General features: G+C 36.0%; 2 protein-coding genes across 3 annotated transcripts; one reads left to right on the plus strand and one right to left on the minus strand.

Annotated features, from left to right (window-relative positions):
* The first annotated feature begins 7,242 nt into the window (after positions 1–7,242).
* On the plus strand, positions 7,243–12,489 carry LOC113112904 (homeobox protein EMX1). Its single transcript, XM_026278822.1, has 3 exons — positions 7,243–7,862; positions 9,552–9,736; positions 11,256–12,489. The coding sequence occupies exons 1-3, from the start codon at positions 7,520–7,522 to the stop codon at positions 11,421–11,423; spliced, it is 696 nt and encodes a 231-aa protein (XP_026134607.1). The 5' UTR covers positions 7,243–7,519; the 3' UTR covers positions 11,424–12,489.
* Positions 12,490–13,867: 1,378 nt separating this feature from the next.
* LOC113112905 (sideroflexin-5) lies at positions 13,868–25,445 on the minus strand. Of its 2 annotated transcripts, none has more exons than XM_026278823.1 (14): positions 25,268–25,443; positions 23,294–23,362; positions 23,113–23,190; positions 22,637–22,663; positions 22,333–22,387; positions 21,797–21,822; positions 21,641–21,694; positions 21,492–21,548; positions 20,975–21,040; positions 19,777–19,867; positions 17,992–18,107; positions 17,804–17,889; positions 15,285–15,402; positions 13,868–14,461 (listed from the first exon to the last, which is right to left on the minus strand). In XM_026278823.1, the coding sequence occupies exons 1-14, from the start codon at positions 25,415–25,417 to the stop codon at positions 14,384–14,386; spliced, it is 1,071 nt and encodes a 356-aa protein (XP_026134608.1). In that variant the 5' UTR covers positions 25,418–25,443; the 3' UTR covers positions 13,868–14,383. The 2 variants fall into 2 exon arrangements, with proteins under 2 accessions (XP_026134608.1, XP_026134610.1); XM_026278825.1 differs by lacking the exon at positions 13,868–14,461 and adding an exon at positions 17,208–17,254 and having other exon boundaries at positions 15,307–15,402; positions 25,268–25,445.
* Positions 25,446–25,937: the final 492 nt, after the last annotated feature.

Genomic DNA, 25,937 nt, shown 5'->3' on the forward strand with positions numbered 1-25,937 from the left:
AGTGTTTGCTGGGCTCCAGAATGTGCATTTGAAACTTGAAACATGTAGATACCTGTTAATACGCTGGGTCTCATACATACTGTTGAACCACAGACTAATGCTTATCAGAATAACACAAGATAGTATCATATTTGTGCATTGCTCTGACTTCCTTTCCATTTGCATGATTGTTCCATCTGTATAAGCTCAAATCCTTTTACCACCAAAGAAGAAATTTTGCTTTGACTTAGCAGTTTCAATTTCTATGCTCTCATAAACAAAAGTGTAAAATCTGGCACTGGAGTGGTACTCTAAGGTACAGAAGCTAAAAGGTACATCTTTGTACCTTATTTAACTCTAGATGGTATGTTTTAGTAGCCTAAATTGTACTAGTTAAAGTTTTTTTTTCTGAGACTGTAAATTCAAAATGGTTGTGCCAATGGCAGACAATACTTTAAAACAAGTCTGCTTTAATAAAGCAGTAACAGTGGACTGTTTTTCTCATGCAGGAAGGACCATGCAAATGTCAAAACTTCACTTGTTCGGTAAGGCATGTTTATTTTACATTTACACTGACCTGCAATCAGTCAGTCAAACTGACTTGTATCAGTTATTGATTTCTATGTGATTTTTCTTGCTTTATCTTACCTCATTACTAATGCAAATTTTACTCCACAAAAGTAGCACAGAAACGCTTCTGAAGTGGCATTTAGATGTCTTTACCAAACTGTTTAATGTTTTTTAGAGGTGTCATGAAATTGTATACTTTGAAACTAGGGGCTGTAGTGACATAATTTAGTCTGACATTGCACATTTACACTGAATTTTGAGCAGGCATAGAGCAGCCTTAACTCTGTAGCTGTATAAAGAATGTATAAATCCACCTAAATAAGTGCTTAATCCACAGTGTTGTGTCATTCTGTTTAGGTGAATACTACGTTGAAGGAGTGCATTGCAACTGGCCTTGGCAAACTCAAATTAAGCGAAACTGAATATATTATTGAGAGATTGAAGGTAAGTTTGCTTTACAGGAAATCATTATTTTTGTTTGTTTTTTAAAGCCACTTATGTATAACATCAGTTCACATGTTAAATAAAATGAATGATTCTTAAATTGAGCAATATTAGAATGACTGTAACATCAATGACTGTAACATTTTGTACTGCACTCATCTGATGGCATCAAATTCTCTTTTTCTTTTCTTTTTCTCACTAAACAAGCTGGATTCAAGGTATAACACCAAAGACTTATGGACTGAAGATGAAAAACTACAAATACGCCAAGATCTCGGGAAAAAAGACTCTCCTAAAAGCTTCCTTGAAGAAATTAAGACGATGCATCAAAGATTAAATGTAAAAACAGCTGCGCTCAAAGTTAAACGAAGATCATTACATGACCTTTTTAAAAGAAAATCTTAAAAATAATGGGCATGTCAAATCCTATATTTAGGACTCACAAGGCATTTTGGTACTAAAACTAGCTCCTAAATCTGTGAAACGTGAAGAGAACTCCTTAGCCACTAAGACCAAGTCACAAACAATCCTAAAATATTTGACCATAATGAGCTTTTATAAAGGCATCACCTTCAGTTTAGAACTCTATATTTTCCTTTGATTAGGCTATGTACTTGATTTCATTGACCAGTTGGGCAAGAAGTAACAGCTGTTCTTGCGTCCAGTTTGGATTACTTCTAGCCATAATTATTCTACTCTGTTATTTAAAAGGCAGTTTTTATGCATATTCACTAATTATGAGAAGCACACCTATATTAGATGCTGACAATTAGCTGAACACATACTTGTTTAATTAGTGACACTTAGCCTGCATTTTAAAATCTTTATTTGAATGTGGCAACATTTTTACATTTTAAATATTTATCTTTACTCTTAAATATTTCTATGAATAAATCTCTGACAGCGACTATCAGCCAATCACTGAGGGCATAGTTAGTAAGCGTGCTGACATCATCCATAGCAACGAGGTCAACCCCCGCCCCTGACTCTCACTGAAGACTTCTCTGGGTTCCTTGGTACAAGTTTGTCTCAGCAGCTTTGTGAAAAGGTTTAAAGAGATGCTAAAAACATTTACTGCTATATAGGGGAACTCTTAGTGGTGAGATCAAATGTTTTTCGAATACGGGCTGAATTGTTATCTGATTAATTTATAACATATTTATATATTTATTCATTTATTTATTCTTGTTGGTATGAATGTTTCTAACTGTCAAGTGTAAAATGATACAATAAACATCTAATTTCAAATCTAATCTATGTGTTAAAATACAGTCTTATTACAAAACTTTTACATTTAGTAGATGCTTTTGTTCAAAGGGACCTAAATGATGATCATAGAAGAAACCAAAACCACAAGAAGGGCAATAATATGTTAGTGGTTTTTATGGCAATAATATGTAAGTGCCCAGTTTTGCTGTGACAAGACTAGGTTAGCAGTACACATAGCAAGGTTTTATTTTATTATAAATAAAAATAAAAAACAAGTAAATAGAATGGAAAAAGAATTGGGAACGCTAGTGTTAAAGAGTCTTTTTTTTTCTATAAAAATAAAACAAGAAAATAAGAAGACAAGTAGTAAGAAGACAAGTCGTAAGCATAGAAATAGATTAGAGAGTGCTAGAGTTAGAGGCTCAAACGAAGAAGAAAGAGATTCATTTTTAGCCGTTTCTTGAAGATGGATAAGGACTTCTCGGATTGAGTTGGGCAGTTCATGCACCAGGAGCAAACAGTTCATGTAAAAGTCTGTGAAAGTTATTTTGTGCCTCTTTGGGATGGCACAAATAATTATTTTATAAGAGAATTGATGATAGATCTGAGTAAATTTTCTTAGTTGGTCTCTCTTAGTTTCAATGTGGACTTTTATATTTAACTGCATAAGTTAAAGGTGGAGTACAAAGATAGAAATGTAAATATACTTACATATTAAATGGTTTACTTTACAATGCAGAATGAAAACTACTGGTATAGTACCAATTTGAGATGTAGCCCACTGGTCTGTGTAGGTGTTCAAATAAACTATATTTATTATTATAATATTCCCATACAATGTTTGTTCTTCTGAATATAACGGCAAAAAGACAAAATGCTTTTACGCACTAATTAAGAAACATGCCTATAATATATCCTTGGTCTTTCTACCTCCACAAAACAGTTTAATGCAAAAACACATTCTTTACCACCAGAGGGCAGCAGCGGACAGCAACAGAAACTCCAGTCGAGGCTATCTTTAATCAATTAGGGAAACGGGATTCTAAAGCTCATTTAGAAACTAATGTTCAATATGAAAAAAATTAACAGTAAAATTATTTTGGGTCAGTCAAAGCTAGAAGTCTAAACAGTGTCCCTTGCTATACAAATATGGGTAACAACATGAATCTGAGAGTTTGGAGAATTTACAAGAACATAGCTTCATATTTTAATAATATATTGCTTATATTTTAATTAAATACAATTAAGATATATTTATATATATTTTTAATATAAAAATTGTATATAAATATAAATAAAAAAATAATATTTTGTATTGTAAATATATTAAAATATATTAATATAAAAATATACATATAAATGTAATTTATATATTATTAAATGTATATTAAATGTATTTATTTACATTTAAATAATATATATTTAAATAAATATACATATTTGTGTGTTTCAATTATTTTTTATTTCAATAATTGCATTTCAGGTGTTTCAATCAGCTCCATTGACACAGGTTTATAAAAACAAACACCTATAGCCATGAAGTCTGCATTTATGAATAGCTCAGTTATGTGATAGGATGCAAACTTTTGCAATAATTCCAGTAAAAATTCATCCCTGTTATAGATATTTCATCTGTGGTATATTATTGGAAACCCCGCACCACTGACCTCAGACGTCATCTGCCTAGAACTGCTTCTGTGTACAACTATTGGAGCAAACTAGATTAAAGTGATTATTACGCTTTGAATATAGATATTTTTAGATATTAGAAGAAAGTCATATACACCTAATGCCTTCAGGGTGAGTAACTCATGGGCTAATTTTCATTTTTGGGTGAACTAACCCCCTCACATCACAATGTACAATGTCTAACATCATATAGTTCTGTAAAGCATGCAAGCATGGACTCTGGAGCAGTGGAAACCTGTTCTGTGGAGATACTCTTCTCTGCTTGGCAGGTTAATGGGCGAGTCTGGGTTTGGCGGATGTGTGAACTGGGAAGTGTGGTAGAGGAGGGATTATGGTATGGGACAGGTTTTCAGGGGTTAGGCCCATTATTTTAAGTGAAGGGAAATATTAATGCTTCAGCATTGCAAGAAATTTTGGGCAATGCTATGCTTCCAACTTTATTGGAAGGTGTTTGTGGAAGGCACTTTTTCCAGCTGTTACAGATGGAAAGCGTGGACCAACTCCATATATTTCGAAATCCATATCATTTGGTGTAATGGTCAGATGTTCCATAAAGTTTATATTTATTATATTTATTATATATTATAACAATATATTATATTAAATATTATATTGTGTAATATATAATAGATATTTTAAGTATAGTTATCACATGAATGTAGTTTTGGATGATTAACAAGCTCTTCAACACACGGTCCAAAACTTTGCAAATACAGCTCACTTACATAAGGGTTCCCTATGCGTGACATAGTGGTAAGTTCTCTTGGTTTTTACATGTGCTCTCTGAATCTTTGACTGTGTCCTGCTTCATTTAAGAAATCCCAGTTTTCAAATCAGGAAATGGGAGAGAGAAAGTGAGATGGTGTTTGCGTACAGCCTAGCCTCCTTTAAAATGATTCCTTTTGATGAAAGGTTTAAATCTATCTCTAGTCCTCCCATCCCTCTCTCTCTCTCTCTCTCTCTCTCTCAGCATGGTAGTTTTTAATTCTGTGTTTGTGCAGATGGCTGGTTGCCCCATTAGCATTCATTACAGATTCCTTGAGCACTTAATTATGGAACAAGAGAGAAGAGTGGCAGACGGAAATGTTGAGGAGTTTCTCTCTCAATCTCTTTCCCTGTCACTTCATTGCATCCTTTAGGTCCATGTATGTCACAGATAAAGATCCATGAATAGTTTTTTCAGAATGCTTGTATGAACGAGTTTGTTCCATATTCCTTATGTTCATGAGGAATTATATCGAGATTAAATATCAAATGTAATTTCAAATGTGCGACAGTACAGATTATGATTTACTGCTCATTTATGCAATGCCATGAACACAGCTCTGGCAGAAAGGCTGAGCATAGTCTAAAATGCTGAGAAGATATCTGCAACTAATGGTACAGTAAAAAACTCAGCAGGTACTGTATTAGACAAAAACATTTTATTAGTCTAATTGTTATGCATGTGGATGTGAATAATACCACATTCATTTCAGCTAAGTATTTCTTGAAGTCATTACACTAATATTGCACAATTTAATCATGTTTTATTTCTAACTCATCACACAACTGACAAAAAAAGCAGAGATTCATTGCCAATTCATTCATTGCAGCAGAGATTCATTGCCACTTGTTCAACCAAGATACTAAATGCCAAGGACAATAAAAGTACTGGACACTTTAAGTGTAATTGAATGTAATTTAAAGATTCAAATAAACAAATAGTCTGTCTGACTTAAAAGCAATAAAAATACCTTTTAAAATTAATAATAGTACAGTCAGCTGTATACAGCGATGAAGACTGTGTGCAATGTTTAAACATAATATAGCAATAGCACACACACACACACACACACACACAAAGCAAAATATACAACAACAATTTGTAAGCTATTATTACTTATTGTATATACAAACTGCTGATAAATATACTATATAATTTAAATATGACGTGCATGAAACATTTCTTTTCTTCCAAATAATGGTAGGCCTAAGCACAATTTTGGGTAAAGGAAAACAATAAAGTAGGCCTACGAACCTTTAACAAATTGAATCTCTTGGAACCTACTAATGTTTTCATTATAACAAACGAGAAGACGTCTAGTTCATTATTTTAGTGTACAGAGGGTTATCTTAAATTAAAGCACAACCGTGCGCATTCACGGGGTTTTGCTTTTTTATATAGCTATATATTGACGCTCAACATGTTGTTCTGCACTCTGTAATGATTTTCTAATGCGCACTGGAGTTAACGAGCCTGTCAAACATGTAGCCTAATCATTAGCTTTAAAAACACGACATTAAACGGTTGCTGAACAGCCCCACAAGATAATACATAGGCCTGTAAATTAATAGCGCGGCAGCCGTGAGCTATAGCTTGAAGCCTTCTTCGCAATGCCTGCACAACTCTTATCAAACACTGAGATGGAAAATTTTCAATAATTCACCCGCTCAGTCCTCTGACCGTCTGAGTGATCGGAAACAGGTGCATGAGGCCTGGCCTGACATGAGATCTTATCAATGTGCAGGTCTGGAAATCACGCAGTGAAACGAGTTAATACGTTACTGCGTGAACGGGTCAGCGACTCCTCGTTATTATCAACAGCCACTGGTTAAAGACTAAACTAAAAAGATGACTGTAATAGGTTTATACAGACAAAGGAAGTGTCATCGCTTTGACGAATTTAAGATCATTAGGCTATGTTCTGCTTATTGTTCCCCAACAACAATACATTTGCAGTCTGACAGATTATTATTATTATTATTATTATTATTATTATTATTGAAACTCAAATTATGCACGTCATAAAAGGTGGATGGAAAGCGGAAATAAATAGCCTACTAGAACTCATTAACTGCTAACATTATTAAGAGTTCAAATTAAATATGACAGGGATGTTGGTTTGTGAGTCAACTCAATAAAAAAAAAAAAAAAAAAAAAATAATAATAATAACTAATGCTATTTTTGTCAAAAAGCCATTGAAGCAACAAAAACATCCACGTTTTTACTATTTCTGTAGGCCTATCACCATTGTCGCTGTGTTTATGAATAGCTGAAGAAACTTGACATTTGAATGAAACGTTAAAAAGCAATCATCTCAACAATCAACAACGAAATTAATGCTGGAATAGACCAGCCATTGTGATATAGCTATATTCTGAAGACTTGCGTATTACTGTTGGACGCGTGACAAGGAAACTAGTCTTTGAATATCTACATCGTAGCAAGTGACCCGTTGGAGGCAGCCCCATTGAAGTGAATGATCAAACTAATAGAGTTCATTATCTGACCCAAATGAAGAAGGACCCGCCCACCGCCGGAGCTCTGTGCGCCAAGGGCTTTCATCCAATGAGTGCAGGTCTCAGATGACACTGTGTGGCGTCCCTCAAATCCAAATCCATGGGTCTCGAGCTTTTATTCTCACTTTCTCTTTCATGATTTATGGACACTCGTGGATCTATGGATTACTCAGTAGCCTAACTGGCAAAAGTAGGGAATATTAAATTGTTTTGTATTTCGTTTATGTCTGACTTCGCTACAATGTTTTTCTAAATCAGTGCTGCTGACAGAGGTCACTAAAGGAGTTGTGAAAGGACGCGAAGGTGAGCTTCATCTGCTGGATTGTACTGGTTCCGTCACGGACAATGTTCTCGGCAACGGGGAAGCGTTGTTTTACCATTGAGTCTTTGGTGGCGAAGGAAAGCCCCTTAACACCTGAAGACCCTATTCGCCCTACCGCCCTAAGCTACACGGCGCCTGCTGACAGTTTTCTTAACGGGTATCAAAGCCCCGCAGGCCGCGCGCTCTATCCAAACCCCGAGCTGGTGTTTTCGGAGACTGTGAACCATGCACCTCTCAGCATGCACCCGCACCAGCTCGGCAGCACACACATCCAGCACCCGCATTTCTTTGGCACGCAGCACCGTGAACCACTGAATTTCTATCCGTGGGTCTTAAGGAACAGGTTTTTTGGCCATCGGTTTCAAGGTAAGCAACTGGATATTTGCGTTCACCGCGCATTCGGCTAAACAACTTTTTTTCACCTAAATGAAAATAATAAAATAACTTATGCATATTTAAAGGTACATGTAGGCTGATTTTCTTGTTCAGTAAAAGTAGCCCGTTCTGTGTATTATTGGCGTGTCTCTGAACTTTACTGACATATTGTCATAAATGCTCGCTCGCGGCTACAGATTACTTACTACTGTAAAGCAGGAATGCATTTATATTTGGAGTTCGCATTGGAAAATAACGCCGAATAAGCTGCAAATGAAATGCACAAATGATATGCTTACAGCTTTGGCCCATGCCCCGAGGCGATACTTAAAGCGGCACACACAAGTTAATACTATAGGCTTTCCACGCACAATGCCATACCTCCAAAAATGAATGCATTATGTGCGTATAAGCTTATAGCTATAAAGTTCTGATAACATGATTGCTTGATCCTGAATTCAGACTTTACACCAGTTATATGCAGTTTAAATAATGGATTTAGCCTTAATCCCGTTAGTGATTTATTTTCATATAAATAACGTAAGATTACCTGATGACTTTAACTGTTTTAATAACCTATTTCATTAGTTGACAGTTACTTCTTAATTAATTACTCTGTTATTGCTAATATTATTATTTTTATTGCCACACTATCGACTTCTTATCACTGTCGAGCTAATGACAAATGACTACTCTGATGAACTCGTTACACCTCGTCATTATCACACTTTTATTTTCATAGCTCATTCGATGATTTGTTCTCTTCTGGTGTCTAAAGACTAAAGACCTAACCCTAACTGAACATTGTTAATGTAAAGGTAAAACAGTATTAGTTAGCTAAAAAAAAATTAGCTAACAGTGATAATAACCTTTAAAGAAGAGTGTAAATTTATGTAAGTACCTATAGGCCATTCTTAATAATTAATGCCAGATTTTGTATGGTTAAACGTTTGTAATTGAGAACATTTAAAATCGACGGACCCTGTCATTCTTTGTTTTATAGTCAGTCATCAAGTTAAAGGTTACTTACGCGTAATGGGTGTTAAAGGCAAATTACATGGCCATTAATGACAGAAAGTACAAAACTCAACTATTTGGCATGGCTATTGATTTTAATTAATGTTTAATCAATTATTTGGACTTTATATTTTATAGACAGACAAAATATAGCAAAATATATTGTCAACTGATAGCAATATCCATGGAAGAGACATATAGAAATATTGTTGAAAATCTCATTGTTTTCATAATTTTTCAGTGAGTCGTAAATACATCCCTAAAATATTACTCGGTCATGAAATCAAACATGTAGACTTTTTTTTTACAGAATTACTGATCATGTTCTGACGGGTGTAGAGGCTTTAACTCCATATCAATCTGGAGTGACATAATATAGCTTTTGTTTATTAAATAAATTCTACAACTATAAATCATAAAATAGTTATAATACTATTTAAACAGGTTATATAAGTTAAAATAGTCATAAAATCAGGGGTACATTTTCGACACTTTAAAGTCGATATATAGGCTAGTTGGCGTTCATATTCGTTGAAAATTAAGAGACCCTTCAAATGATGCCTACTTAGGTTACAGTTTTCGTCTGCCCCTTGCTGTCTATATTCAGGTTAAACTGCCTACTGTAAAGACTAATTAAGTTGCTGCTTATTTTATTTATTTCAGGGAACGACGTCTCGCAGGACACGCTGTTACTCCACGGCCCGTTCGCGAGGAAGCCCAAGCGGATCCGCACCGCGTTCTCTCCGTCTCAGCTGCTGCGCCTCGAGCGAGCCTTCGACAAGAACCACTATGTGGTCGGAGCCGAGCGGAAACAGCTCGCGAACAGCCTCAGTCTATCCGAGACTCAGGTAAACATTAGCAAACTCGTGCTACAACACACACACCCACACATAAAACAGTTTTTCCCATCTGAAATCTCTTTATAGCTAATCTTTTTAAAGGCACAAAAGTGAAATGGTCTTAGTAGCTTTTACTTGCGGTAGAGAAAGTCCCTAGTCGAGCTAAGAGTTTCACACATAACAGAAAAAAAACAGGTTATAACTAGTTAAATTTATTCATGTGAAACCAGGAGTAAAATAAATAAATAAATAAAGCACAAATAATTATAATAATAATAACAATAATAACAATAAGAATAATAGGCCAAATGTTTTTAAAGTTATTATTAAACGTTTGATATGAAATTGTGCAACGAGTCAAACTGACGACTATAATAATGATATTTTTTTTTATTTTGAATGCTAAATGTTTTACTGATGAGATTTTGCTGTAAATGATAATGTAAACAACACTTGGGCTGTTTGCTAAATCCAGAAACGGGCCAATAACAGAATAAACCCGAGTCTGAAAGCACGCTGCTGGTCATGGGTGACTTTTGTTAACTGCGCTCTGTGATATCATTTCATTTTAGACAGGAATGAGTTCTAGCCTGCTTGCTTTGCTCAGATAAGTAAGAATAAATCCATTCACCCTGATCAAATGATGTAAAGCTCAGTCTGAAAACGTTTTATTTTTAATGGTCATATTCATTTATGTTTAAACCCAAGGTGAGATTTCCTCAGCGTTCCTCCAAATAATAAAATTTGGCTAAGTAAGCGTCAACTAACATGATTTGATCATATCGCAACACAACACACTTATTTTTGTAAAATTTAACAAAATTTTGTAAACTATATATATAAAAAACTAATCTAAGAAAGAATAGTATTAACATTGCTGTATACCAACAATCCCAAGAGAAATATACTTTTACAGCCAATATATATATAGCCAAGGCTATTTGTTATTTTTATTACTAAATAATTAATTTTTAGGCTTAAGGCCTATGTTTTGTGGAAAATGATCCAGGGTTCAGTTAGCATCTCGTGAATTTATTCTGCGAAGCGCGCAGGAGACCGCTTCAGAAATATATCAAATAAAACAAGTTAAATCATCGTTTTTTGTGTTGTTGCGAGGGGTGCTTGGTTTCCCCAAATGCTACTACTTATGGCGCTATGAATAGACTGCTCTTTTGAAATGTGTGAAATCCATTATTGAAAGTCAGAAATCAAACTAGAACAATTTTTGTTTAAATTAATTAAAAAAAAAATTAAAATGTATAACTTTTTCGTGTTTTTTTGGATTTCTTCTGATATGCAACCAAGTTTTGAAACAAATTTAAAATGGACAAAAAAAAGGCAATTAAATGCCATGTACCCTGTCATCTGTGGCATTAAAACGACTCGATTAGAACACAAATGCGTTTGAACTGTGTTTCTGGGCAGCAGTCACAATCTTTATTGACAGACAGGCTAAACTGTCAGCCTAGTTATGCATACTCACCAAAACCTTTATGAGACTGATGTCATGGTCTTCTGCTCCCCTCAGGTGAAGGTCTGGTTCCAGAACCGCAGAACCAAGTATAAGCGACAGAAGCTGGAGGAAGAGGGTCCGGAGTGCACACAGAAGAAGAAGGGAACCCACCACATTAACCGCTGGAGAATTGCCACCAAACAGGGTGGATCTGAGGACATAGATGTCATGTCTGACGCCTAAGACCAACCTAAACACTACCCAAATGAACACAAGACCAAGAAAAGCACTATTATTTAATGTTATTAGTCATGATATCTCAGATTCTAAACCTAACCGCAGAGAACCTGACCATGTGAGTGTGGTGATTGTGAATTGAGGATGAATTTAACAGGTCAGCAAGTAATCTACACCCAGGACTGAACACTATAGTTGTTTAACATACTTCTGCTGGAATTATCCAATGTTTGAGACATGCATCACCTTTAAGAAGAAGCCATCTTATATATTCACTCTTTTTTATTTTATTTTATTTTTGGAAGAAATCTTATTTAAAACTAACAATGAAGTTAATTATCACAAGTCAATATTTTTGAGTCTGATTATTTTGTTGTTTCTTTGTATAGTCGGTTACTAAAATGGACATTTATTTATTTCAATATGACGTTGCCTAACATGCTAAATTCATCAAAAAATGGAAAGAAAGAAAGTTCCAAATGCTTTAAGACATGCTGGTGAAATTGGTGGGATCTTTTGGTAATTATAGCTACTAAATAAGGTTAAGTGATGTGAGGAATCAGTTTACCAGCCAGTTTTAACTTGAGCCATCCTGTACCCACAGCATAGGGGCAAGGGTGTATATGTCTGTAAATAATGGTCTCTGTATCTATAGGAGTGTAGGAATTGGTGTTAGAGTGTTCGAGTGTAACAGGATGAGTGCGTGTGTGTGAGTGATTTGCGTGATGTCATTCAGTAGGCTGACTGGTAAATACAGGCTGATGTATGCTGGTTTCTCTGTAACAGCTCCTGGAGTTATAAACTAAAAGCGAATGTTTGCCAATTTACACATTAGCTTCTTTTGTGTTCCTTCATCTCATTTTCAAGCAAAACATGATCAAAAATGTCCATAATTAATAAAGATGTTTCAGAGACAAGCAGCTCACACCTTATTGTTCCCCCCAAAAAGTTTTTAACCTATGAAAAATAATGTACCCTTTTTAAATGTTTGCACACACACTCACACACTCAGAAAAGAGGATAACGCCTGCCGGCAATTTTCCTCTCATCTCACCATGCTTACTTCCTCTCAAAAGAAGCCGAGGAAGATTGTGTTAAACGAACCCGCAGGTGACCTTTCACCTCAACATTTGACCCTGAGCCTGCAGTTTGAGCAAGGGTTGTGAGAGTGAAATGCACAGACTTGACGACACCGGAGGATCACTGTCAAGTACGACAAGAGCGTATTGAGACAGAAGGCAAAAAGACTGTTTTGAGGCCATCAGATATCCAATCCTGTGTGCAGGTGCACACATCACATCCTCTGTAGCTGTACATCACACATTCCATGCATTCCCTAAGAGCACTCTTTCCTCTCAGTGAAAGGAAAGAGATTGAGAAATAAATGGGTGTTTGTTAATGCATGTAAAAGAGTTCGCAAATGTGCATTCCTTTTTTTGAGGCTGTACAAACTGTAGCTGCCAAGGCTTAGTGAAAATGATCATAATTTTAATGATAAAAGACTACATATGTGACAATTAAAACATTAATAGATTAATAGTAAGTACCTTCACTATATATGCTAATGGAGACTTAATAAAATTTTACAGCAAAATGTGGTTAAATGTACTTTTTTGGAAGTGAAAAAGAACAAGTCATAATTTACAGTGAAAAAGCATATCATTTATTTTTAATGCAATTTATTTTGCAGTGTGAACTGATTTTCAACTGATTTGTGATACAAGTGTTCTCTTGATTTTGATATTAAAGTAAAAGCTGACAAAAAGGAAGGTATAAGCACTAATCTTACCCTCATTAATGCGGTCTTGTGCATGTTGTGCAACTGTGTATGGCAGTCCTGCACGGTTAATGATTCTACATGCGGCTTCATGTCACGTCTCTCCTCACTACTGCCCACTGTGATCTGTTCCCGTGACAAGCAGGTAGAAAAACACACAGGTCCATTCCCTCATTCTAGCGATGGATCTAGCGATAAAATATAAGGAATTATTTTACAGCCCAGCCAAAGGAACTCAAACACATCCAAATAAAAGCAGAGATACAATCATCTAAAAACAACAGAACCAATGGATAGAAAAAAGAAGAAAGCACAAATGTGTACATTGTTACCATTCATTAACTATGATAAGGTTTTAAAGGATTTCGGTGAATTTTCTTGAACCAATCAAAAGAGAAAACCATTTGATTTTACTGTGTATTTGAGTGTGTGCTTTCTGCAGTGTGCAAATAAAAAACGAAAGCAATGCAAAAAGTCATTGTAGATAAAATCTAAGCGAGGGCAGTTAGTATTGACCTATATGAAACAGTTACAGAATAATGTTTCTGTAACAACAGTGTGTATACACACACTTTAGATTATTACAGTGGATGAATATAAAACAATACATAAAACGTGTATAATGACAATCACTGTTCTACAAAAATGTAACAAATAAGGTTTATTAAGTAATATAGATCATAACTTACACAGAATACTGTATATAAGCTAAACATCTTTCCCATATGGGAATTACTGGTGATTCATTATTATCATTTAATTCCCATTCAATTTGAGCATGATTTGGGGTTTGTAAAGGAATTTTAAGAAAATATCACAAATGCATTCTGTGTAAAAAACAACAACAACAACTGTTTAAAATATAAAAACCCATGGTTTTATTTATAGATTTAAAACAATTACTTTGTAAACATTTATTTTCTGTGATTTGTAGTCAGTTAATACAAAACTGTTTGAATGGGAAGGCTGATAATTATGTAAATGTAAAGTATTACACAGGGAAATTCAAAATAGCACTGCTGTAAATATCCTGAAATCCTCCATGTTCAAATACATGGAAAGAGGATGATTAGTGTGAGTGTGAGTCTGTCTCTGTGTGTGGCTGAGAGAGGATTCACATTCATACACAGCAGGAACAATCCAGTGAGATGCAATCAACATTTCTAATGACGCTTTGCATTTTGACTGCTTAAAGACCCTTGTTGTAGGTCAGGATCTTGCACTCTGTTGCAGCAGCGATCTCTGGCTCTAGCTCGGACACGTGGATCTGAGAGACAGAAAGCAGGTGCGGTCAAAATATCACAAGAGGCAATAACATGCTAATAACCATATATGTGGTCAGCATTTATAGCTTCGTTAATTATAACCCCTTACTATTAGGCTCATTTAATTCACCCTTAGTGGTAACAGAACTGGTAGGAAAAGATTGCAACATAAAATTTCATCGCATATGATTCCTGCTGTTTTGATTACGGAGTGTTTTTATTTTTATACTGACATTAAGATTCAGATCTTTTGGCTATAGTGGGAGTACCATTTACATCAATCATTAAGTCATTAGGATGTTTCAAATGTTTCATCAGATGAGAATTAAAAGTGTGCCACGTCTTTCCAGCCTGGAGCATTTTTCACAGTCAAAACTGACACTTCAACCATCATAAAAAGCTAAAATGAAGCTGCGAGCACTGGTAAATATCCAAACCAGGGCCAAAACTTGCAATATTTTGCTCAGAAACAGATGGCAGTGAGTGTGTGAGTGTGTGAGGCAGAATCTGAAACAGACATCCTGTGGGGTGTGAAAAGGTGGGGGGGGGACAGGAGTGGAGTTTTTTGGGAGCGTTCGTCTGGAACCCTCGGAAAAGTGTAAAGAGGGAGCGAGAGAGTGAGAGGAGAGGAGGAGGGGAGGGGTGGGAGAGGAATAGAAGTAGTTGGCAGCACATATGTCTGCAGTTCAGTAACCATATGGATGAACAGCTTAATAAACACCATTTTAAACCATAACCGTCTTCATGGCAGACAAAGAGAAGGGACGGAGAGAAAGTGAGAGGGAGAGTGCGAGCGGATGGAGGGAGGCATGTGCGAGTGCTCACCTGACTGTTTTGGGGGAACAGGCTGATGGCAACAGGCAGTGCTAGGCCGAACGCACAGAGACACACCATGCTGTGAACAGGCAGCCCGAGACGAGGGTGCTTCCGCAGCAGAGGGAGCCTAACGTCAAACACCCACAAAAATACATTATTGGTGGATTATTGGCAGAATGCACCAAATCCAGGAGCATTCCCGCCATTTTTGTTATTAAAGGCACTCGCTGACACTTTCAAACTGCTGTATGTGATTGCTCTCTGACACCTCCCCCTCCCTCCCTGGCCTTGGTGCGTGTGGGGGGTTGTGGGATAGCATGCTCTGCAGGAGTCCTCCAGAGCAGTCCTGCTTTAATGAAGGCAGCGACTGCCTAATGATGACTTCATCAACACATACACATGATGAGCTTTAATTAGCTACCAGAAACACTCTCTCTCTTTCTGTATTTTTGAGAGAGAAAACGGAACGGGGAAAGGCTCAAAGTATGTTAAAGACCTTTTATCGTGTCCATCAACTACTCTAAATAAATCAACACACATCCATCACTGTTCCATGAAGAAGTCAAAGCTGAACTGAAGTGACATATAGTAAACATCAGTGCTGCCTTTAAATTAAACGTATCCTAAGCTATTAGGGATGCACAATATTTATTTTCATGTTATGCCCAATAACCAGTAAATGGCACATATTACAGTTTTATAAAAAAAACATATATATATAATAATAATAATAATAATAAATATATATTATATATATACACACACACACACACACATACACACACATATATATACATATATATATATATATATATATATATATATATATATAAACTAAAAAACATTTAAAATGCTACAAATATATTTAGCTTACAAAATCTTAAAAAATACAAAATCTTGAGATTTGCTAAATATTACATTTAAGAGTGTTATTATATTATTAGTGATTTTGAAGATTAACCTTAAGTGGGTATTAGATGGCAAAAGGAATCAAAGTATAAAAATGAATTAAAAAGTGATTCTAAACCAATCAAACCCTTTACCTGAAGCCTGTATGTATAATGCATTTTAAAGGTAATGCATTATATATTTTGCTAATTAATGGTAACCAAGGTTAAAATGCATCATAATATTAGCAAATTCCTTGTTACATCTGAAATTGGTAGTTTGTCATTTACTTTAATGGATTAACATTTCTAAAGATGGAACAATTAATTGATAAGTATTATAATGTATTATAATATTATATTTACAATTATTTATGAGATCATACAATGCATTTTAAGGTACATTTCAAGGCATAATTAATGCATAAAAAATGTGTTTATAATGCACTATATAAATGCTTCAAGTAAAGTGTTTCCAATTTTTTAAATTGCCAAAAAAAATGTTTAACCTTGATACAGTACAAATCCCTACATGACTTAATGGCAGTTAATCCCTATAAGAATAAGATCTGAAAGAAGTAATTGTTCATAAATGTCTTTTTTTTTTTTTTTTTTTTTTTTTATTCCACATTATTTATATCTGCAAATAAGCCTAGTTGTTATACTGATTTGCTTGGTTATGTCTAAAGCTTAAATTATTTTTTTTTTTTAAATAACATTTGCTTAAAATTTATTCTAGATCATTTGATGTGACACTGTTATGTCACGTAAAGCAAGACTAAAACCATTTTAGCTACTTAAATGCAAAAACACCAACGCTGACTGTTCAGCAAAGCAGCTGTCTTCATTTTCAGACACAGCTAGAGTGATAGTTGACAGGTTTAAGCACCACACACACAGATTCCTCTCAGCACTCTAATTAATCAAGGACAGCCCTGGCCCTCAGCCCCACCCTCAAAGCAGTGACCCTCCTACAGCCCTGTTCTTGCTCCATTGAGAGCCAGTGAGGGTGAGCTGACAGGCAGCATAGCAGAGGACAACTCACCATTAACTGCCGCTCACACACAGACACACACACATAGCTGCACACACCTGCGAATCAGAGCAGGAAGAATTTGAGGAGGTTGCGACATAGTCTATCGGTCATAAAACCCATCGAATTCTGGTGAAGAGTCGATCAACAGAAATGTGCATTTTGAATTTTATAATCTGATACAAAAGGAATGTTAATAAAGAAAGTTAGTAAAAACTGAATTAACTAAATTAATATATATATATATATAATTTTCAGCAGACATCACTCCAGTTTTCAGTGTTATATGATCCTTCAGAAATGACCGAACTCAAAAAGACTAGATGCGCATGATCATATCGTTAGATATACCACCCAGCCCTTTACTGCCAATTTTGATCAATTTAGTGCTTCCTTGCTGAATAAAAGTATTGATTTCTTTCAAAGAAAAAAATCTTATTGAGCTGAACTAATTTTAAGTGAACTGCTTCTTTAAACACATCAAAGTGAAATGCTAATATACCAGGATATATAGGATAAGGATGCCAAAGATTTCTGTGGTAAACTGTGCGATGGTGCGGTAAAAATAACTCAAGTCTGAAATGTCTAATTTACAGAAATCCTCTGACCTCTCCAGTATGGCCATTATTAAAGGTGGCAGCAAAAGAACAGGCATGGGCAGCACGACACGTGTCAGGGATGTCTCCATCAGTGCCTGAACAAAAAGACATTTATCAGATCAGAACTCACAATAGGACTGCACAAAGTCTGACAGTGACCTTTCACCTCACACCTGGAACTGGATCCATATACTCACATGCCTGGCAGCCATCTTTGAGGTGCCCACCACATTGCCTTTGTCGTCCAGTACGCTGATGCCCTCTGACAGCTCAGTGTGGCGCATCAGCAAAACATTACACACGTTGGCACTTGCTAAATGAAGGAAGAGCTGCAGTTAAAACGACGATTCCATCTGATGCCAAACGTTTCCTTACTTGTATCCACTGAGAGAGAATCATGAAAATAGTAAAATGTATAAGCAAGCAGATCACAATCTCTCTCCCGCTATCACTCTCTCACACACACACACATAGCTATATAGACATTTTCTGAAAATAATAATGGTTGTACCTTGACAAACAGTTTTTAGCATTTAAAATTTGTAGCACTTCTAAATATGTGGTCACATCACAAATTTTAAAAACCGTTTACTAGATGATGGGTGACATCTTTCCGCAATATCCCATGTTATATATAATTAAAATACTACAGAACGAACAGATTACAATAGTAATAATGTGTCAGAAAGTCGTCGCCTGTGAATATTAAATGAAAAGCAATCAACACTGGAAAACATTCTTGATCTGGAATGTTGGGCGCTAAGAGGGGTTAACTGGATATAAAACAAATAGTTTCAAATGGTCATGTCAAAGTGCACACGTCAATTACAAGCGGAAAAATGATTAGAATAATGATTTACTTCCTGGCATTATCATCTGCGGCATGTGTTGAGATTAGTGTGGGTGTGTGTGAGAGAAAGAGAGAGAAATAAAGAGAGAGAGCCTGAAGCATTTTTAATTTACAGGCCGTGTGTTGTGAGTTATCAGTGTTCAGTGCTGCAGTGTTGTGGGGATGAGTTAATTGGCTGAGTAAACAGCTATTCACCTCTGAGGGGTTCAGACCCAGGCCAATTAAACACACACACGCAGAATCAAAAATGGAGAACAAAGAAACATTAACAAACACATACAACATTTTATATGAAGGAGGTCATCCTGGTTTAGGTCGTCTCATCTTGAACTTAAAATAGCTTTATAAAGGTCCTAATTCAAGATGTCCTTTTGAGCTGAAATTTGAATTTTACTCAAAATGTATATAAATGCTAATCCAAAATCAAATCAAAGGCAAATTTCGAACACTTTGTCTCTACTGCGTTTCATTAGCTGCTTTTAATTGCTTTTTATAACTATACTAAAATAACAAAAACAACAACACTATGGCGGCCTGGAGACAGGGAACTCAGTGCTAACAATGAGAGCACTTTAGGCCTAATTAACCAATTAGAGAGTGGCAGCCGAGAGCTAACGAGGTCCCGTTAGCCCAGCCCAGAGAGGTGAGGGGGAACCTGCTGATTTAATTAAAGGGGAGGGGGAAGAAAACAATTTAATTACAGCCAAGCATTCCCAAGGCGTTGTGGGCCAGTCTCCCTCAGCCCCTCTGGACCTGTTTGAGCCCCAGAACACTAATGGAACACTGAGATAATATTTCATCAGCAGCCCCCTCTGACAACGGGATCAGTCAAAACAACGCGCTAATACTCAACCATAAACAAGCGCTTGCGGTTTAATGTAAGCCTGAACAAATGCTCATTTAGAAATTGAGTGTCATTACAAACACAAAGACATGAGCTTTCAGACAGCAAAAGAGCTGACAGAAAACGGTATGCATTAATTAATATCGTGCATTACTCAATTGTTTTATGCTTTAATAATAAGCAATTTAGCAAGACGGCATGACAGGATGCTTGATTTCTGTCATAAACACAACTAGGCAGATTAAGCAATGCATGCAAGAAAACCTGCGCTTACACACATGAACATACCAACGGCAGGGAACGGGATGAACCTCTGGACCAGGATTCTTGTAGCTGGACTGAAATGCTCAGCTCTTTTAACAAGAAGATTCAGCCCCACCTGTGCACACAATTACATTTAATTTCACTATTTATTTCAAATAAAATAAGTGTTTTCAAAATAAACATTTATACACATACACACTCTATACAGACACACAATACACACAATAGTTTTTCTTTCAAAGAACTTTATATTTTTGTTCTATTCAGAAAGGACACATGAAGCTATCAAAAGTGACAGTAAAAACATTTATAATGTTAAACAAAATTACTATTTCAAATAAATGTAGTTATTTTACATTTTCTCTTAAAGCATCCTGAAAAAAATAATGTTTCACTGTTTCCATACAAATATTAAGCAGCACAACTCTTTCAACCAAATTTTATATATATGTATCTGTCCAGAGAGTGACATCTCACATAATCATAGAGCATGACAGTTCCATGTTTATAAGATCCATCCTGAAATTAATCTCAAATGAAATCCGATCAGTAGGCTAGTGAAAATGAAATATTAAACTGATCTAATATAATAAATATAACCCATGAAGTCAAAAACGTAATGGTTACAATACACATTTGTTTTCAGTGACCTTAAAAACACATAACTCCCTGTGGGCTTCATGACAGGTCATGACAGGCTATGCTAAGCTGTTTCTAGTCATGTCTTGTGAGCCTCTGGTCATCTCTATGAGCTCCAGTTAAAGGCCTGTCTAACAAACATCTGAGAAGCAAAGCCATTCACATCTCTTCCCTTCCCAGCAGGGGTCTTCAGAGGGATTGTAGTTTTAATTAGTGCCCCCCTCCCATATTTCTCACAGGCATGGGACCATTTGTAGTTGTCGTCACCATGGTTCTGCTTGTCATGCCCCTGGGCATCAAACTGCCACCCAGCAGGGCAGCTAATTGGCTCTAGAGGACACAGGGGGCGTGACTAGAAGGATGTGCAATTCAGCAATGTGAAATACAGCAAAGGGCTCTCATTTGATGCTATCCGCATCCATCAGTTCGCTTATTAAATTTAAATTCATAGAATACTAGAAAAGTCATGAATAATATTTTTCTCTGTTAGCGGAAATGGCAATTCAAAATTTAATGACTATAAGAGAATTCTTTCTGCACATCAAATGACATAATACAGTTTTGTGTACGAATGTGAACTCACTGCTATAGTAACGGCACTGCTGACTGCACCAAGGTAACCCTGGAAAAACGTTGACATTGGCGTGGGCTGAAAACATTGAAAACAAATTGTAATTTAATAAAACTAATTAATATGACATATTTAGTAACACTTTCTATGATGCCTGTATATATAACGCATTATATAAGCAGTGTTATTCATTATAATGCATGCATATCATCTTACAAAAAAAGGTAACACTTTACAAAAAGGTCTTATTTTTTAACATCAGTTAAAGTATTAGTCAACATTAAAGAATCTTTTGTTGATCAGAGCATATTTTCTGCAAAATGTAAAAGCCAGTTGAAAAAACCTGTTGGGTTTTTGTCAAGACTCGAGGGAACCAGGGTGATGTTAACTTCTGTGTCGGCCTACAAAAATACATCATCCCTGCAAGGCTCTATTTTTCTTTTTCATTAATTTTAATGATAATTTTACATCAAATATGCCATGCATCACCATATGTACTGGTCAAAATTGCATTGCTTATATACCACACCTTAGTTGCATTACGGTTGCAGTAGTTGACACAGGCGTTGTGGCTCTGGTTCAGCCACTGTGAGAAAGGCAGCAAGACCGAGTTCATAGTAAACAGAGCTTAGACTGATATTTAAAACTGTAAAGACTAGAAAAAAAAAAGACACATACCTGCCAGAAGATGGTGGAAGCAAATGTCTGATTGGGTAAAAGAAGGCCAACAACCTATAAATGGAGGAGTCATTTACAAGAAGTGATTTAAAGTTTACACTCGGTGGCCTGGACAAGATGGAATAGTTGAATATATTTATATATACAGTGACCTACCACTGGAGTACCAAAGGGCACAAAACCTGAAAAGGAAAGGAGAAACGTGCCAACACATGAAGATGATGATTTCAGAAGAAAATGAACCCTTGATCCAATAATGGAGAATAGGCTGGATCAGGCCACAGAAGTACATTTCATGTCATGTTTGGTTTAATGATCAAAATTATAGACTCTCATATGACATTATGACTTTATTACTGACCTTTAATGCATTCATAAAATCCTCATTACTCATAAAAGATAGCATGGTTCAGAGGTAGCCATCATTATTGTCAGGCAGGTCTCTCTTTAAATAGTGGTGCTAACAGAAGACTAAAATACTCCTATTTCTGAGTGGCCCAACAACACTTCCAGACAGCAGGAGGGAGAGGGTTTAATCAGAGCCCAGCTGAGTGTGACCTTTGCCAACAGATCGGTCCAGAGAGACCCCCTACCACCTAACTCCAGTCTCCAGAGCTGGTAACAAGCAGAAAACTGCTTACCACCCATGACACAGACACACACACACACCGAAAACACACTCACACCCTTACCTGACATGCGAAAGGGCATGGGGATCTTCTCTCCTGTGTCTGGATGGATGATGGCCTGAGGACATAATGAGTCCACAGACAGCAGACAAGATGAAGAGGAGGAAACGAGAGAGAAGAAGAGGTGAGAGCAAGCTGATGGGAGGGTTATCATGCTGAGGTTAGCTGTAATTCTCCTCTCATTACACCTCTACACAGAACTACAGCTTGTGAGTGTGTCACACTGCGCACGGAGATGTTGAGTGATTTGAGCAGGTTCTCTCATCATAGCCACCTGTAAAAGGCATTCGACTCTGTTCACACTCACCTGTTTAATCTTCTGTGCCTCCCAAAGCTATTGTGGAAAAAAGAGAAACATGCAAAAGAGGGAAATGTTTACAAGTATTTTTTTGTTGTCTAACTAAAGTTACCAAGAAAACTGAAGTTCTTTACACAACACATTTGAATGTTTGTTCCTCTGCTCACATGCCCATTAGCTCTTTAAAAAGGGCTCTTTACAGACATCTGTGGTTCCATAAAGAACCGTAAATATCAATGAAACCTATTTATCTAATATATCAATGGCAGCCATTCCAAAACAGGTTTTTATAATGGAAAAAAGGTTCTTTATATTATTCAATTGGTCTTCACACTAAGGAAAAAAGGTGATTTTCAAACTGTTCACTGAAAGGTTCTTTGGCGAACCAAAAATTGTTCTCCTTAGATGCATAGTGAAAAAAAAAGTGTAGCAAACATGACACAATGAGGGTTCCCAAATTACCTTTTAATGGGCCCCAAACTTACCTGTACATTAGTCACACCTGGAGGCAAAGATCCATTTTTGAACTGATCCAAGAGATTCATACATTCATTAAAACGTTTCTAAAACAAACAAACAAACATAAAACAGCATTTACATACAAACTATCAAATCATTTGATTTTCATTTGACATTCATTTGACATTTCAAAAGACTCTTGCTAACCTCTGATACAAAGAGCGTGCGAGGGTCGATCACATCCAGGAAGTGTCTAAGTCTGCCGTAAAATGAACCCTGAAAGTAACAGGGAAACATTAAGAAACAGAATAAAATGCACTCCATTATCAAAGGAAATTAATTATCTCTCATGGCCATACACACATAATATTGTATGATTTAGGAAATTAATCAATTAAATGTTTGAAGATTGTTTAGAGTTTTCTAACATTAAAGGTGTAACAAATTGAGAGAACGCAGCAAAGTCAGTACTTGCCTGGAGGATATTAACTCCAACTTCATTCTATAGATAATATATTTTATCCATCTGATAATTCATAAGATTAAAATCTAGTCTAGCATATTTGGTTTTGTGGAGAAGATTTAAGTTTAAAAACACAATAGAAGTAAGTACTGATTAAGTGGAACAAGAGGTCAACTTTGAGACATTTCATTTAATGCCTTCTTTTTTACTAGTATAGTTGTGATCTTTAAATGTTTAACATTGCATTGTGTGGTTAAGTTATTCAGCAACATATTTTAGATGACAATGAAAAAAAATTAGTTTCAGTTGATTTGTATCTACAACTACCCTTTTTGTATAAACTAAATTAACTTCACTTGAATTATTGGTTGATTGATATTATGCTTGTCACTCTACTTATTCATTTGTGTCTATGCAAATGATGATTTCTCCCAAAAGAATCTCATGAATTTCTAAAATACTAAGTTACTTCTTGTCTTGAAGGTCTGTGTGGAACAAGAACAGTTCAGTTCCGTGATTAAAATGTTCATGATTATTAATCATATGTTCACAATTTGCTTAAATTATTCTCCAAATGATTTCTGAGGTACCAGAAAGATCCTCCAGACGCGGGAGTCAGCTGCTGACGCAGTCTCTGACTCCGGGGCCAAACCAGTTGTTTTCGCGCGCCAGGTGTGTCCGCCTCATTATGCGCGCGCGCCAACTGTCTGCTGGCTGATCTGCAGACCTAAAAAGTTCTCCAAACTCAATTAAAATGTTCAAATGTGTGTGTGCAAGGAGGAATGCAAGATTCAAAAGCAGCACGCAACATATTATCTGTTTATCACGTCTGACAGACGGTCCTTTATACACACGAAGGACGATACCGCTGGAGCAATAACAGCAGATGTGAATTATCGGTATTAAATAAATAAATGAATTATTTAATAAAGTATATCTTCCTTTGAGGTTAAAGTTATTGAGACACTAATGCATACAAAATGGTTTAAATTGTTTTTTTCTCGCAGTGAATGCTCCAGTTTCCACGTTTTAACCTGTTTTTTTTTTTTTTTTTTTAACAGTCTATGGTTTTAACAGAGGATAGTGTTGTTAATGAACTAGCTTTGGCACAAAATAGTTTTTAACGACGTTTTTTCTCTTCATACTTGATTCTGAAGCTCGAAAATAATTAATTGAGGGGAGGTAATTAAAGGTGTCTTTTATAAGCAATTTAACCTCTAAAGAATATCAAAAAAGGTTCTCAAAAGATCACTAAAGTATACTTTCGAATACAAGTATGCTACATAAGGTTATGACGTTTTGGGACAATTCGAACACAATTAATAATTTTGAATTTAAAATGAGTCACTGTTTGAGGCTATACTACAGTATTTCTGCCGGTACACTAAAACTGTGTTTGACGTTTTCTAAGCAACATTAAACTAGACACATTTTTCCCAAGCAGTTATTTCACCAACAGAGGTCACTGTTAATGCGACTTAAACAATGAGTGAGGGCGGAAGAGCTAGTAGCAAACACTGCAGTGAACTGTTTGGGTTTGATTTGGGTTAAACGAGGAAAATATAGCTTACTGAAGCTCTTTTGAGCGACAAAAGGCGATTTCTTCTCAGACGATGCAGTTGAAACACTTTATCTCTAATCCCGTCTGCAGTGAGCCTTAAGAAATCAACCAGATACAAAAACGCAAGTGTCACATTCTGGGTCCGGCTGTTGTTTACCTGATCAAACCGAGACTCGCCGAGTCTAAACGGAGGGTACTCAGTCGATGCAGGCATGGCAGGGGTGTCCCAGATGCACAATGCAGTGAATGAGGCAGTTTTACTGAGTTCTGAAGCTGCGTAGAGTTCCCTCAAGTGTGGACGAGTCATTCGTATCGATGCATTTTGGGTAATGTCGTTTTTCTACAGGTCAAAGGTTATATGTGATGAATTACATTTAAACAGTAGTTAAAAAAATCCTTTCGTTAATAAATTAGCGAATTTCAGCCGCCTTAACTATATCATGTGGTTCAGTTTAGTCATTGTTTTGACCTTGTTTCTGTACAGTGTATAAAATTTGTATCTAATGTATTTACCCAAGATATTCATTCCTCAGATAGCTTTGTTGCTGTGCAATATTCATTTTGTTGTAAATTATGTTCTTCTATCAGTATCCTCTAAATATATCAGAAGGACCTAGTTCAGTGTGAGCGAATCTGCATTATATCTTTGTATCATATTTGTTTGATTAATGGTGTGACTGGAAGCTAAAGATGTCATCTAATTACTGAGGCAAATGTCATTTGGGTTTAGTTTGAACCACATTTAAAACGAAAAATGTATAACTAAAACAATTACATTTAGTGCTCCATTTACTAATGTTGAAATAGTGGTTTAGTTTTGATTAATT

Source organism: Carassius auratus, chromosome 13 (assembly GCF_003368295.1).
Source record: "Carassius auratus strain Wakin chromosome 13, ASM336829v1, whole genome shotgun sequence".
Taxonomy (NCBI): Eukaryota; Metazoa; Chordata; class Actinopteri; order Cypriniformes; family Cyprinidae; genus Carassius; species Carassius auratus.